Source organism: Glandiceps talaboti, chromosome 22 (genome assembly GCF_964340395.1).
Source record: "Glandiceps talaboti chromosome 22, keGlaTala1.1, whole genome shotgun sequence".
Classification (NCBI taxonomy): Eukaryota; Metazoa; Hemichordata; class Enteropneusta; family Spengelidae; genus Glandiceps; species Glandiceps talaboti.
In genome coordinates this window covers 12561370-12577821 of record NC_135570.1, presented here as the reverse complement: position 1 = coordinate 12577821, position 16452 = coordinate 12561370, and the positions used below count along the sequence as shown (strand labels likewise).

The 16452-nt window shown below is 36.3% G+C and overlaps 3 protein-coding genes across 3 annotated transcripts in view; 1 reads left to right on the top strand and 2 right to left on the bottom strand.

Moving 5' to 3' along the window:
* Positions 1–2407, bottom strand: part of LOC144452179 (sodium-coupled monocarboxylate transporter 1-like) — an 11992-nt gene extending 9585 nt beyond the window's left edge. The window contains exon 1 of the mRNA XM_078143220.1: positions 1931–2407. Coding sequence (XP_077999346.1) covers positions 1931–2272 — 342 coding nt within the window. The 5' untranslated portion in view covers positions 2273–2407. The remainder of the gene's footprint in view (positions 1–1930) is intronic.
* Positions 2408–4514: 2107 nt separating this feature from the next.
* Positions 4515–11319, bottom strand: LOC144452184 (hydroxyacyl-coenzyme A dehydrogenase, mitochondrial-like). Its single transcript, XM_078143226.1, has 8 exons — positions 11093–11319; positions 10226–10354; positions 9301–9458; positions 8761–8887; positions 7811–7900; positions 7360–7432; positions 6270–6386; positions 4515–5554 (listed from the first exon to the last, which is right to left on the bottom strand). Exons 1-8 carry the CDS (start codon positions 11207–11209, stop codon positions 5439–5441), a joined length of 927 nt encoding a protein of 308 aa, XP_077999352.1. The 5' UTR covers positions 11210–11319; the 3' UTR covers positions 4515–5438.
* Positions 11320–11583: 264 nt separating this feature from the next.
* On the top strand, positions 11584–12565 carry LOC144452264 (general transcription factor IIH subunit 5-like). Its single transcript, XM_078143327.1, has 2 exons — positions 11584–11626; positions 11815–12565. The coding sequence occupies exons 1-2, from the start codon at positions 11592–11594 to the stop codon at positions 11993–11995; spliced, it is 216 nt and encodes a 71-aa protein (XP_077999453.1). The 5' UTR covers positions 11584–11591; the 3' UTR covers positions 11996–12565.
* Positions 12566–16452: the final 3887 nt, after the last annotated feature.

Sequence of the window (16452 nt, the reverse complement as noted above, 5' to 3'; positions counted from 1 at the left end):
GTCTAAAAATGCATAATGATAACTATCTAAAACTATATTAATTTCAGAGAGGTAATTATGTGGATTTTATTGTATTGTTGCTTATTTCACATTCACCAGAAATGGGTGTGTTTTTGGGGTGAAAACACGAACTTTCGTTAATTCTGTTAAAAATTCTATGAAAAAGTGTAACTTGACAACAAACTGCAAGGTCATAATGTTTCTGGGTGTTCAGATTTCAAACATAAATTTGACAAAATTCTATGCTCCTGTCATCTCTCATTCCTTTGCAATACGACAGCGAATGTGAGGTGCCATGATTTATAGATTGATAGATCGTCTATTATCTCCACCGACCCTTCACCTCCACAAAATACCACATAAATTGAAGACAACGTTAAGACGTGGAAAACAGTGCATCAAATACAATAGCATGCAAAACGACAAGTATCGCGAGGTTATAGGCCTTCGAAAAAACACCGGTGCGTTTGCTTGTGTGCAGGAATGAGACAAGTTTTATGCAAAGACATGCACATTATTAATGTATTTAGTGCAGGTGAATCACCCAAGCATAAACACAAACAGCATAGAGGCCAGGACCCCATAACTGTTTGTAGATAGACTACTACATGGTATAACCACAGACAACTAACTGTGGTATAACAGTTGAGTACGAATGTTACTGTTACATTATAATTTACACAGATGTAAACAAACTGATAAAAGTATAGTGTGACCCTACACCAAAGGCACCGCCAGTTATTTTTTGTATCAGATGTATTTTTACAGTTTTTTGTGTTAATTTGTGTGTGTGTGTGTGTGTGAAGTCTTTCCTGGCTCACTTGATTCAACTAAACGCACTGGTGTTTTTTCGCAGGTCAGTAGATAAACTCAAAACCACAATTTAAACTTTCATGTACTTGAATCCATTTCACAGAACAAAGACTTTCATATTTTTTGGACCTACGAGGACACCTAGTATAACATGTAGATACATGTCTGCCCTGCCTTACTGTTTTACAACACTGCTCATTCTGATGCATTTCATGTATGTATAGCACGACCTTCATTCAATATTTGACGGTCGTTTCTTCATTCAAACATTATAGAGGTCTCGCTGCCTGAATAAAGAATGAAATGCGACGGAAAAGGAACTCGATTTTATCATCATATCTTTATTCCTATGTATAAATGACACTATTAATTTGGCTGACAAAGTAACCGATGAGTATATTGTTCCGAAAAGTTGTTTGCGTAGGGGATAGCTTTGTCTTCCAGACACACGACATAATATTATACACATTACCAGTATTGTCGGGTTTTTATATAGCGCTTTCGCACTTTGTGATCAAAGTTACAAACTATTACCCTTGGCACGGATCTTTAGCGGCACAGAGGCCCTTTTACTTCCTCAAGTCCCTGGGCACATACAATCCATTGCATAAGCGCATAGGATTAAATCATTCACATTGCAACCTTTATCCTATCAGGTCCCCAATAAATATTGCCATCATAACTATTGTTTCCTCTCTGTCCCCCCCCGATTTTCTACCGTTTTCAGTCTTAGAGTTTATCAACTTTGCATTAATTAGTAGATTGGTAATCCTTGAACAAACTCACCGGTTATTTGCCCAAATTGCGCAGTGAGTGTAAACATCTCCTGCTCCCACTAACGACAGTCCGTGTACAGTGGGAGGAAAAAATAGTTATGATGGCAATATTCAAAACTTTTATTGGAAATATAGTAAAAATAAGAAAATCGTATTATAAATCCGGAAAATCGCAAGCAAAAGTAACTATTCATCCTGTTCCCTGTGATTAGACCAAGCAACGTACGTACTCTTTGTACAGGAACTTACCCATTCTCACAAACCAGAGCTATTGTTTTTTTTCGAAATAAAACACTGAGCAGGGACCGTAAAACGGTCGTGCTTGCGACGATGGAACTTACCTCGTAAACGCTTGTAATATTAAGGTTATAGAAAACTGGCATAAACAAGTGCGCAGCAATAACAGCAGAAGTAATGTAGTTTACTGAGTACAAGACAAACATGGTTCCATTCAAGTAAATTTCTGCGGGAGTTCCTATTACGGTAATGGAGGAAATGAAGCTGACGATAAGAGACATGGTGACAGGTAAAGCATCCATGTTTCGGCCAGCCAACAGAAAGTCCTTTGACGAACGCCGTTTTCGACTTACAATCCCATAGTAGACGCCGATCCCTGACGAAATCGACAAGACGCAACCCAATATAACATAGTCTACGACAGAGAAAGTTTTAGTGCTGGTCATGATGGAAAGCTTTCTATTATGTCGATGAAATCTCAGCGGCCTAGCAGATTGTCGGTAGTTTAGTTCAGCGACCTGACAACTCCTCGGGGTGGTTGTGTGAATCTACGTCCTCGGGGCAGACTTTCACAATAGATTCAAAACACATAATAGATTCAGAAATATCTCTGTGCATTGTGGGAACCGATATAAAGAACACTACCAGAGTTCAAAACAATTCTTTGTGACTCAGACCACTATAGTTTGAGTCTGAGTTTGTGAGTAGAAATTACAAGGGGTGTTAACACAAGGAAGGGTTCAACCGCTATTTCAATGCCTTGCTATGAATCACAATGTGCGCAGCCATACATACAATATACAGTAGAGCAAGCGTGAATAGGGTGAAATGCACCTGTGGGATCTGACTTATAGCACATCGGTGTGAAAAAGACAGTATTAAAACGGCCATTTTCTCCAACCCAACCTTGCACGTACACTTCAATAGTTTCGCTATTGAAGTCTCCCAATCTATTTTGCATGAGTCCAAAACCCGGCCGAGATATTAAAATATGGTATATTGTGCCCATTATTCTTCTATTCAGTCCAGGATGCGTTTTATACTCGCAGTAATTTACGTGTGCGTGGCTCTTCATGCATACTAGCTATAGACCGTCTGGACTTTCTTTCTATATTATGAATTTATGTAACCGAAGTGCACAACGAGAGCATTTACGCCCGAGGAACCGGACCGGAGATACTGTCACCCTCGACTTTTGTTCAGCAACCTGCCGAGCGTAGATCTGAGTCTTACACGATTACATTCTCGCGTGCATGGCATGAGTATATTTTCCTGAATGTGAAACACCCGACATTACAAGTGTTTATGTATATCTGGTCTAGCCGGATTTATTTTGCCATAATATGGGGACATAATATTTTAGCATTTATACCCACAGACACTGACAATTAGTCAAGAAGTGTGAGTAAATATCGGTAAATGTTGGTTAATAAGACATGTAGACTGTAGTTTTTGTTTACTGATGTCTATTACAACCACTACCAATGTATTTTTTCACAATGCTGTTGAGTTTTATTCACCTGTTGACTACGCTCGTCATAGGCTACGAGCTAACCATGTCTCCTTATGACGTCATAAAATCCGGTGGTCTAGGTGGGACCGGAAATACCCGAAAACTCTCGAAGTAAATCCGAAGGAAACTGACTGAAAAAAGATCATTTTAAGGTGTTTGCAGACGCTTTTTTAAAGTTTTAAAACCAGAATACGTTTCACAAACATGTCGTCTAGCAAAATAGCAATAGTGATTGTGAGCATTTTGAATCACCTTTAAGTTGTCCCCCATTTGAGGATCTTTGCCGTGAACCACATTGACTCATGGTTGAACAATAAATAATCATTACGTTTTCACTGAAGGTGATAGGCTCTTAGGGGTCATGAATATTCATTGTTCAACCATTGCATAAACATGTATGCTGACTCCCATGAGGGAAACTGACCCACGACAAAGATCCCCAAATGGGGAACAACTTGATGTTTCTCTGAAATCGCATATAATGTAGGAAAACCATGACTTGACTCTCCAGTACCCAAACTTAATGAAAATGTTTTGGTTTCCTGGATTGACATTCCGCTGTAAGGTGAGAGGCTAGCGGTTTTACGACATTGGAGGCTCTGCTGAACTATTAGTATACTGTCTTGCTGTTGTTACTATTGCACTGTAATTAGAAAGTCCAGTCAGACTTATTTCTGCCTAGGAATACACTTGATTATTCATTCATTAAAATCCAATACCACTCCAGTAGAAAGACAAGTTTACTACATAAAAATTGGCCACCTTGGTAAGTAAGTTTGAATTCTGGTATGGTAAACAAGAACTACTGCACTTGGCACGTGCGTCATTTTTGGGGATTTCCTGCAAAGATTTTAAGGGATATATCCTTGCAGAAAATGACATTGTGGCTACCCCAATCTCTTCCTCACGACAGAGATTTTGGTAACTATGACTTCATACACACTACAGGCAGAAAGAAGCCTGACTGGACTTGCAGATGAATGGGGCTAGTGGGTAAGGTGGGCATTTCAGTAGCCAATGCAATGTGATGGGGCAGCATGGATGGATCACAGATAAGTATAACAGTAATTGTGGAGGATAACCATACCAACACAACATACAAACAGAAATGCATAGAAACATACCGACCCAGATCCATACAAGTTATTTTTTTTTATAAATCATTCCGATGTTTATTCTTTCGTTTTGTTATAATACATAACATTTGACCTTTTGGACGTGTCTAAAAAATCTACAGATCAAATAATACTAAGTACTGAATGACAAAGAAGTGATCCAGTCAACTTGAAAATAGTGAATTTCTCCCAACCGATGATTTGTTTTACATTACAGTGAATTTGAAATGAAATCCATTTTAAAGTGAATGATGACCCATGGTTACTTAGCCTCTACTGCACAACCAAAACTGGCAACCAAACGACTACAGTGAACTCTGTACAAAAATCTTAGTGCAAAAATGACTCCACACAGGCAACTGGGTAACCGAGACTGGATCAAGATGAAGTTATTCTCAAGCACACCTACAGAAATTCATTTGTAATGCATGCAGAAATCATAGTGCCAACCAAAAAGCCAAAGATAGCTGTTGTTTATCAACAGAGTGTCTGGATAGTACAACTCTATTTCAGCTGACAATTGCTAATAGTAATTCTGCAAATACTTGCAATAACGTTTTACCCGAAGCTAGCGTCAAAATAGAACAAAATGGTTGACTTTATGATTTCACGCACAACTGTAGTAATGAATGAATAGCACATGAAGTGGAAGCCATATAGTGTCAACCAAAAGAAATTGAATGATCATTACTTTAATGACACACCTAGGTGGTTAAATTCTATTTCAGGTAACAAGAATTCTGTCTGCAATGTTTCCAGAAATTTAACAATTATATATATCATATACATGTACTCAAATGCAAAACTATATTGCAAGAAGATACATCATTAATTGTATAAATTTGCATTGCTGTGAAGTGAACATAAAACAAATGCCCCTACAAAAAGAGTCTTTACTCACAAAACTTTGCTGATGGCAAAATCTGAAGAAAATCACCAAATATGTGTATCAAGCATAGAAATTTGTGAAGACTGAACATGGAATTAATATTTGTAAAATCCTTCTCCGGTTTTCCTTCCAAGTTTCCCCTCACTAACTAATTTATTTAGAAGAGCACTGGGTTTGTAGAGTTCATCATCTGGAAACTGCTCATGCCAGCCTGAAATCGAATTAAGACAATTTTTTTGTGAATCTAAATTTGTAAAATGAAAATCAGCAGCAGCTGAGACATGTTTATACATGTGTTTTACCTAACATGCAATGTTGCAATTACCCAACTTGAAGTCACAAAAGGAGCCCCCACATGAGCAAAAAGAGGGCTACATCATAGTGGAGTACATGAGGAAGTCAACAAATAAACTGTGCATTAAAACAATTATGTGAGTACCTTAAAAAATACATGATCTGAAAAAAGTTAGTAGAATGCTGTAATTGGTTGAGAAGACAACTAAATTTTGCCATGAATCACTGGGAAATGACGACTCTTTCAAAGGCGGCTGCAGTACTCCACTATCATAGCCCTCATTTCTGGGGTGCGGTAATTAGACAATAAGCTCGTGGACATTTCAAAATGTTTTTGTGCATGAATGGTTAATTGTCCTAAAACTTTCCAAACAGCACTCCCAGTGGCCAAACTATACAATCTTTTGTCTTTCCGATAACCAGACTATGGTGTATTAGTAAGAAACCTGATCATGATGGACTTACCATCAATAACAAACTTGAAAACATCAAGTCCAACAAAATCCGCAAGTGCAATTGGACCTATAATATAACCTGCCCCAAGTTTCATGGCAACATCCACGTCTTGTGGAGAAGCGTCTCCTATGTTTGACATAAATACAACATTTATTAACATAATGTATAACACATACCATCTAGGATGAATTTGTTCACATCCAGTCCTACGTAATCAGCGAGTTCTATTGGTCCCATGGGGTAACCAGCACCTAGTTTCATTGCAGTATCTACATCTTTAGGAGCTGCATCACCTAGAATCAGTGAAAATGGAAGAAGCGAAGATACAGCGACAAGCTAACAATGAACAAGTGCAGCTTGTTCCAAACAGGGAAAGTGGGCAAATAAATTGAAATAATAACACTTGGCACAGTCTGTTGAACTAGGGGACATGTATTACATTTCATGATTTAACAAGAACAGTTACCTGTACACTACCTGAACTGTTCCTTTCAAGCCATAAATTGTAAAACACATCTCTGTACTTCAAACATGATGCACCAATTCGTTTATTTACGTTCCCTGTTTCTATTAAGTTCTGCTTGTTTTCTGTTATCCTGTCGCTGGTTATATTATATGCACCTAGCATGTGAAATTAAGCATGAACACTTGCAAGTGTGCTGTTTTGAGTTTTGAAAAACACAGTAAGCTGAAAAGCTGGCTTGGATTTGTATACTCGGACATGAACGCCTTACATCAAAAGTCACTTATATCTAAACTGATGAAAATGAGTGTTCAGAAACCCATCAGTTGCAATTCTTCAGTTTGAAAATACTATAACTGATTTCATAAAACCCCTGTCCATTGGTGAGACTTGCCTGAATTCAAGTAGTTTATGTCTGATTACTCTGATAGTAAAAATTGGTGAGAATTGCTGGATATTCAGTGAACTGTAGGTTGCAGCAGATATATCCTTAAAAAGCATTGGGAGTTCTGTACGAGATGTCATGACGATGGGATACTTAACAGATTGTATTTTGCACATGTGCACACTGCTGATATATATATTCCTGAATGGCTAAAGCTCTGCGCAAGATTTGAACCATAAAATACCAGATGTGGTAGGAGAAAAGTGAAAGCAAAAACCTCATGACTGGATTCCAGGCTAAGTGTTGGAAAGGACTGCATAAAACTAACATCATAAAACTAACATCATTAATATCATTATAACATTTACATGTATTAGCTTAATCAAAAACACTGAAAGCACCACTGACAAATACCTACCTCTCTCTACCAAACGTACGGCTTCTGCTAGATAAGGTACTAAAAGTCGGTTTACGATGAAACCAGGGGTGTCCTGTAAAATTGTAATGGTAAAACTTAATGCTTCTCTTCCAGAAAATAAACATAATGTGTATTTTTTGGTTAATATTATCTATGCATATAAATATTTTCAGAGATATTGCTGTTTTTCCAATAAAGCTTGTATAATATATATATATATATATATATATATATATATATATATATATATATATATATATATATATATATATATATATATATATATATATATATATATATATATATATATATATATATATATATATATGCCAGCGATACCTATACTTAGATTCCCCTTTTTAATATTAGTGCATGGGTTCAGTACTGAAACATTTTTTTATGAAATTATCTGTGCTTATACAAATATCCTATTTCTTAAACTTTAACTTACCTTACAATTGACTGGTGTTTTACCAACTTTCTTACAATAATCAAACAGTGTATCAAATGTATCATCTGTAGTTTGGGAAGTACGTACTACCTGAATAGAATAATAACAATACAAAATACTAGAATGATGACCATACTTCAGGTTAAGCTGCATTCATAACTTTTACAAATGACAGTTGTAAAAAAAACAACATGTTTATCACTCTATCATGAACTATCAAAAGTTTTAAAAAGGTACTTTCTACTGGCAAAGTGTCTGATCAAGTCACTTTTTCTATGTGAATATGGAGCACTTCTTAATAAACTGCCACTGTCCTTCAACTTATTGACATAACAGAAAGTTCTTTTTAAACCTGTGTCATTTCGAGGAGTCTTAACTGTGCGTATTTATATATGGGTACTGGGGTACAGTCAATTTTTAAAAATCTAGCTCCACATAACAAAACATTCTATTGGTCAATAGCCACCTATCAGATTAGTCCTATTGTGGCGTTATACCCAATTTTCCAAATAGTCACCCGGGGCGTATTTTCACACAAAAAATTCAGTACTTGATAAAATAACGTACTGATTCAAACTTTTGCTGATAATGGTTATGTAACTACAATTCATTTGATAATGGTGTATAAAATGGTTTACAAATCAACACAATCGCTTCCACACAATTTGTGAAAAGTTGGCATGAAAAAATGTGTCAAAATATAAAATTAAAATGCATGGTAAATCAATTCATTTGTACTAGTTTGCTCCTAAATTGTAAGTCCAGGAAGTAGCTACTTCAATGCTTAAAAGTAAATTATCAAAAATGAAGTACAAACATTTTTCAACAAGGTCTGATATAATATGCTGAAATTGGTAGCTAAAGTTGATTAATTAAACTGCTGTGTGACAAGGAATTATGAATGGCTGTAAAAAAGTAACAATTCTGTTTAAGAGATTGTCAATTCTCACCTCCACTAATTTCATAACTGGTACTGGGTTAAAGAAATGCAAACCACCAAACAGTCCTTTACGTTCGGTAACGCTAGCCATCTCTGTGATGGACAAGGATGATGTATTGCTTGCAAAGATAGCAGTACTGTAACCAAGAAAAGTAAAAAAGATGATTCAGAATTATCAAAGCTAGTGGTAGTGCATAGATACAGAAGAAGAGAAACATATGATTACATTGAAATGTCAAAGATAACTTTTAATGCCATCATCGGTATGCATTCACACTAACATTATGCTAGAACTGGTTAATCAAAATTTACTGCACATTTCATGTTACCGTTCACTGACTTTGTTTGATACAACAACACAGAAACCAATATGAAACTACACTTTCTACACTGTAAGAGCAAGATCACAATTCTTGCTACATTTTGTCTAAATGAAACACTTGAGTACTGAGCGAAACTTAACCAGCATCAGCTTTCTCTATAGATGGAGTTCTGAAACCTCAACCTCTGACCTCAACTTTGGGAGGTCAGAGGTCAAATCAATACTTACTCTTTTGCTGCTTTGTCTAGGGCTGTAAATAACTTCTTCTTGATATCCATGTTTTCAACTATGGCCTCAATCACCAAGTCAGTATTGGCTACAGCCTGTTCAGCATCAGTATTTGTTGAAATCTTACCAATGACACCTTGCATAAATTCTTCACCTTTCTATAATATATAAAGGAATAAGCAAAACTCAAATCAAAGAGTGATTTTTGTCAGTTTTTATGATATGTAAGGTAGCGAAGAGTACACAGACCTATGCCATGTTGAAAAAAAGTTGAGAAGTACTTGTGGGTGGTTTACTGAACACTATTAGACTGCTCTAGTACAATATTAATGTCACTGCCTGTCTTCAATGTCTAGTTTGATTTGTGTGTAAATTGATGCATCATTCTAATCATTGGAAATGATTGCAAACTTTGAAAACCAAGGATAGAAGACTCCGGTTGGTCCTTCCAGTTTCTAAGCATTCCTTTGGTTCATTATGTAAATTGTCAGAAGTTAGTTGGAAGTCACTATTACTGTCAGCAATTTGACATAATGTGCATACTGAATGATATAAGTTATACCATGCACGAGCCAAGTTGAACAAAAAATGTGGAATATATACTCTGGTTGTTCTACGTCATGACAGCATGCGTCTATGTTACCACAACATGTGTCTATATCACTGGTTCTGCTGTGTTCAAAATGTGAGTCAAAACATTCAAAATTGCCATTACTTTCCCTGTTTTTCTTTGATATTACTGGCACTGGTATAATTATCTCCAATATTTTTCTTCGAAAAAACTCAAGACCTATGGGTTGTCGTTATGAGTCAAGTAACTTGTAGTGACAAAGCCCCCTTAGGCCACCTGTATTTTCCTTGGCTGAACGAAGAAAATATTGGGAAATAAAAATAACATCAAAATATCACAGATAACACAACTTACAGCAGGGTCATCAGCAAATTTCTTCTTAACCACCCTTTGCAAGCTTTTACTAATAATACCAACAGATTTCTGTAAGATCTCCTCTGTTTGGTCAACCATGGTTACCTGGTAACCAGCTTGTGCAGACACCTAGAAGTAATTAAATATTAACAACTGACATGTCCTTACTACAGGTAACTTGCACTTTTACTCATTCATTCATGATGTATTGAACACTTATAGTAAATTATCTAATTACATTAGTAAGCTGTTCAAACATGACATACCCATAAGAATGTACATGGACGTAGGAAGGACCTCCATGACGTATGTATATATAACTTTGTTAGTAGAATAATCGAACAGTGATAGGGGGACTATGAATTGGATAATAATATCGGTGAACACATAATAACTTTTCTGATGCAAAAATTCAGTTATATTGAAAATGCATGCCACTGAGTTGTGTAAACGCCTTTATCAATATAAAATGTTGGTTATATAATTCATGCATAACAGACTGATCCTCATCGAACAGGTGACTGTTGTACGTGGCCATGCCATGGGCGCACGTGCATTTAACTACTGGTAATTTAAGATTTAACGCGTCCAGTGGTATCAATCAATCCACTATTTTCTTATTCGACATCTATGTGACAACAAAAGTCCACGGTCGGGTGATCAAAGTCACGAAATCGGAAATAAATTCCAAGCACTGGGCTAGCATTATATAAAACAAAACCAAATCTCACAAGTCAAGTTAACAATGAAATATTTGGTAAGTGAAAATCCGTGTTAAGGTATGTGATAGAACGGATTATATTTCTCTACCAAAAGACGAAATTACTGTCTACGTTGATTATATAGTTTCAGCGTGGGTTCAGTTACCTGGGCAATGCCATTCCCCATCGATCCTCCGCCGATCACCGTAATATGATTTATGGCAGCCATCCTCCAAACACCGGTTGCAAGGCCTCTACGAAGTACGTGGGTAGCAAAAGACATGGTTAAAGAAGACAAAATGTAGATTCTTATGCTTCTATATGTGAAAAAAATGAGTGAAACACGACCAAAAATGTTTACCAGGTACCGTTCGACCTTCACAGCCTGAACACGTTTCAGTTCAAAGGTCAATGTACAGGGACTTGCAGTGTCAAAGTGCATGCTAGAGAAAAATATTCAGAATCAATCGTATACATTTTGACAAATTTTTCTTCAACAGTACAATCCATTCTTTGAATTTGACTAAAACCGCTCTTAAAGCAATGCACATTCTGGAGAAATTTAATTTGTTGCCGAGAAAAATGTAGTTTATTAGTGATAAATGTGGGGGCGCTGTTTACGGTTACTGGAGTAGAATATTCACGAACACACGAATGTCACCAAAATGGTTCACGTAACAAGAGGTGTGTTGGTCGAGTGGTAAGTAGGGTTATTCCTCAGTTATGATGGCAAATAGCTTTAGAGTGGAAGACGTGATATTACTGAATATTGAGTAGCGGAATTAACATTGTCGTATCCGTTCTATTGTATGCCAATAACACATGTTCAGGGCAAACTGTCATCCCGTGTATTGAAATTGTAATTTGTATATTATGTTTTTTTCATAGTGACCCTACAATGAAACAGTTTCTACTTCATCTTGATGAAACTAATTCTATGGGAAAGAAATTCATTATACAAGATTTGGACGACACTCACGTTTTCATTTCTGGTGAGATAGTTGAACTCCTTCAAGAGAAAATTGATGAACTCATGGATCAACACACTTTCACAGTAGTCCAGAAATAAGAAGCAGAGCACTTTCCAGGACAATATTTGCAGTACTATAACTATAAAAGAGGGTAATTTTTACCAGAAGAGCTACAGACTCAAAGGACTACAGACTTGGTGCTTCAGAAAGAAGGGTAACAGATGCTACAAGTGTAAGAGTTGACAGACAACTGGTTCTACAATTACTGCAAACTCAGAAAGTTAAGAAATAATGAGAGTGGCTAACTTGAACTTCCAGCCTAACAGACTCTGAGTTACTGAAAAAATGTACTTCTAGAAACAGCACAAACTCTGTGAGAGAAGTGATGACTTTTTTTGATACAAAAACATCAAAATCTGTGCTTTAGAAATATGGGGAGCAACTTTTACTCCAAAGCACAACGGACTCTGTGCTACCAAAATGAATGTAGTTGTGTGAACTCTGCTTGGGAAATGTAGGTATCATTTGATACAGGCACAACAGACTCGACAGTACAGAGAGAGAAGATAATGATAACATGAGGGAAATCAGCAGTAATACCTCTGCCTTTCTGTCCCAGCAGTAAATGTGTTGCAATTTGGTCCACTTTGGGCAACTTATGTAACATTAAAAGACATTTTTATTAAAAGTATATCTGAAAAATACGTCCGAGTTCTCGACTATGCTGTGCGTGGATATATGTGAGGTTATGGTTATAGCGCCCTCTACCATGTCAGTCATGCCAAAAAAATATGTGATGATATATTCGAGCTGATGATTCTGCTTGGTCAAATACTTTGACATCTAGTGATATATGCATTACACTCTACCCCCTCTAGCAGTTTTATCATGCAGCTAGATCAAAAGAAAATGTCACTTTTTGTTATGTAGAGTCACACCATGATGTTTTAACACACACAAAATGTAAGGCTTTAACATATACACATGTACATGTATAATAATAACTCAACTGTCAATGGTTATTATAATTATATTAAGCTTACACTGTCAGTATATAAAACAGATCACTCAGGGATTTCTCTCTCTCTCTCTCTCTCTCTCTCTCTCTCTCTCTCTCCCCCCTCTCTCTCTCTCTCTCTCTCTCTCTCTCTCTCTCTCTCTCTCTCTCTCTCTCTCTCTCTCTCTCTCTCTCTCTCTCTCTCTCTCTCTCTCTCTCTCTCTCTCTCTCTCTCTCTCTCTCTCCCCTGCTTTAATGACATGGTCCATCATTACTTTGAAGTTCTTTTGGTCAAAGGTAAATCTGAAAAAATGTGTCAATCTCTGCAGACACTGATGTCTAGTCATAAATCTTGAATTCACAATCTTTGGTCTAGCACATTGTAGGCAATTTTTAAACATTATACAGAATACTGTTTATAGCATATAACACTACCTTTTCACTGTCTGTGATTTTATTAAACTTGTACTAGCTGCAACTTCGACATTTTTTTCACTGAGTAATGAAAGATATATTCGCTAATAATTGGTCATGTACTCATAAAAAGACATTGTATCTGTTAATTAGTGGTCAAAATTTTCCACATTTAGTGTAGTGACAAGTTTAAATCTTGCGTAAAAGCTTGGTTTTTTTAATCTGTTGCTATATTGAAACTTTACTTATAACTGGAGTATCATTTTTTTGGACAGAAACTGGTTGAAATCACGATCGCCGTTGAGGGCGCTGATTTTTGGGTATCGACCCCCAAAATCAATTTCATTTGATTTATCGGGTGTACATCTGCAAAACTATGTTTACCCACAGGTGGTGCAATACTGTTCAGGGTGTACAATGTTACGAGTAAGTTAGTGTACCTAACGAACCGTTTTCAAAAACACATTCTAGTTGCAGCTGTAATTTCCAAAAACACATTCAAGTTGCAGCTGTAACTTTATAAGGTATAAGTAACACAAATAGTACAATCCTGTTTTAATGATGCAACTTTTTCAACTCTGATATCCGAGGTCAGCATTTTGTTTGCGTAACCCGGTCAGGAGTGATGTTGTATCCGGTGGAATTCAATCACTTCAGTCGTTTACAATGAAGGTTAGGAGGGCCACGAGATAAGAACAGACCAAAACAATCGATATCTAAAAAGGACAGAGATCGTTCAAAACATGATAAAAGTGCAAAGATAGAGTTAACAGTACATGCGGTGACCTTGATCTCACAAAATGTATGCGTGAGAAAAGAAAACAAAAATCACTTTGAAAAGTTCAGTACATCGTATTGCACCAATGAACAACGGATAGGATGGCGATTCTTTTATTGTTTTATCTCACTAATACATCTATGGTTTTATCAATTGTAGAATTGTGTCTGTTGTCAGAGACATCCCCAGACAAGTACAATGAGTTATGGATGTTATTCTAGTCCGGATGCTTGAACAATCGAGTACTTATCTTATCTATGATTTGTATCACGTTAGCATCCTGTGTAAGCAGTGTTCATTTGACCTCATTTCACAAACCTGAAGTAAGATAAAATCAAACTCTAAATTAGACTATAGACCGTCTATGATTCGTAGTTGTTTTCAAAATGGATTTGAGAATTGTGCTTTCCTTCCTCTTTATTGTCTCCAGCACGGGTGAGTATTTCAAAAACAATGTTTGCGTGTGTTCCTTAATTGATTACTCCATAGTTACCGTCAATACTGCGGTTGAACGTTATTTCAGCAACATAATTTTTTTCTGACAAAATTTCATAGTCGACGGTAAAACACATACCAAGAAAATATTTGCGTCGATCTAGTAAGTCATGTATATTTGTATCTGCCTTTTGTTATTTCGTACCTTTTTTGTATTCACTTTTGATCATTCGTGGTTCTTGAACACACAAGACATATTTTAATCTCTGAAAATCTGAAATATGTTATCAGTGTTGTGGTATACACAATATTCACTATATTTTAATAATGTATACAGAATACCATGATAAATACAAATATAGCCCCAAGTCATGCTACCAAAGTTCAAGTCATATACTATTCTGTCATGTGTATATTATATATATTATTTAGATATTATTATTGGGGGGGAGGGGGGGGGAGGTCCCTATATTTACATGCAGTGTTGCACCTGTCTATGTCCGCGAGTCTTAGGAAATTCTCTGTCGTCCTGTTGCCGCAAAGAGGCCACATGGTTTTACGACGTTTTACGACGATGATTTTTCTCGTTAAATATTTAAAACACAACATTTACCAAAGTCATCAGAAAATACAATACGACATTTTGATATTTATGAACTCACTCCATGTATTGAGGGGTAAATGAAAGAGTTTTTTTTTCACCTCATCCCATCCACCCCTTCGACTAGCAAGCTCAAGGATCTTGCAGTTATCCCCTCCCCGGTCAACATGGTGAATAATGTTTCATGTTACTGTGTTTCTTTACATTTTTCATGTCATTCATAGATTAACTTTCTTTACAGTCGCCCAACGACGATCTAAATCTGGATTTCACAGATATAGCAAAGTGAGTATTTCCTCTCACAAAAATCTACCAATATTCAGCTCTCTATCAAAATCATTTAATAATATGATTAAAAGTTGCTTCCATTTTGTACCTTCGTAATCTGTCATATCAAAGGTAAATTTATTAGTTAAAAAGAAGATTGAGCACACTTTGCCATGAAAAAGCTACTATATATAGGACGACGACATTTAGTTTTGTTAGTGAAATAGGTAACAACACTAACCAATCAATGGGCCATCATTGTCTTGTCTGCATTGGGCTCCGTCACGGTACTCGAAGTCTAGAACGCACCTAATTATCTTTTGTTATGTATATCGGCTCATTTTCACAATTTTTCTGAAAATCAAAGCTCTTAAATTCTCTCCAAACTTTTCCATGTGATTGCTTATTCCATAAAATAAATTTGGGGTTTCACAGTCTTGTTTTCAAGGGCATTGTCAATCTTTTATTCTCTCTGAGCGTTAACACAGTATTCGGCGGCCATATTGGATTCTAAATTGACTTATTATTTTTTTTATCTCTATTAATTAAAAAAAATTGTATGATTTTTTTCCTTGATTTGAACTGAGAATGGGTTTGAGGTTTTCTGAACAAAGTAACAGAAAAACAGTTAATTCCGAGGGGTATTATACCTCACATTTCATTTGTCCCAAGTGCGATTTTGCTTGCTATGTGTATGTGTCCGTGTTTCTCAGCTATTTTTTCGTTCCCATTTTCTCTTGTCTTCGTACTCTCCCTCTCTATGAAGTCGACAAGAAGCAGACCAGCTACTCAACATGCATTAGACGAACCATGGTTGTTTAGTACTGGTCTTAAGATTGAACATGCTGAATATCTGTGAGTTGATAGATGATTTTTACAACTTTTTATATTTCTATATTATTGTTTTTCCATCATTTATATTTAGTCCTGTACCCTTTTTGCAAAAATATTCATTCAATCTTACACAGCCCGTGTGTATTTGGAATCTATACTTTTGTTAAACAGTACAACCGTCAGGTTTAAGGGGATTCGAGTTATTCCCTCCTTAACTCTCAGTCCACTA

Excerpts from the sequence above, each read along its gene's own strand:
- LOC144452264 (XM_078143327.1), top strand. The coding sequence starts at position 11,592 with ATGGTTCACGTAACAAGAGGTGTGTTGGTCGAGTG. Across the intron at positions 11,627-11,814 it reads AGAGGTGTGTTGGTCGAGTG|TGACCCTACAATGAAACAGT; the intron begins GTAAGTAGGGTT and ends TTTTTTTCATAG.
- LOC144452184 (XM_078143226.1), bottom strand. The coding sequence starts at position 11,209 with ATGTCTTTTGCTACCCACGTACTTCGTAGAGGCCTTGCAACCGGTGTT. Across the intron at positions 9,459-10,225 it reads AATTTGCTGATGACCCTGCT|AAAGGTGAAGAATTTATGCA; the intron begins GTAAGTTGTGTT and ends TATATATTATAG. Across the intron at positions 8,888-9,300 it reads CTAGACAAAGCAGCAAAAGA|TACTGCTATCTTTGCAAGCA; the intron begins GTAAGTATTGAT and ends TCTTGGTTACAG.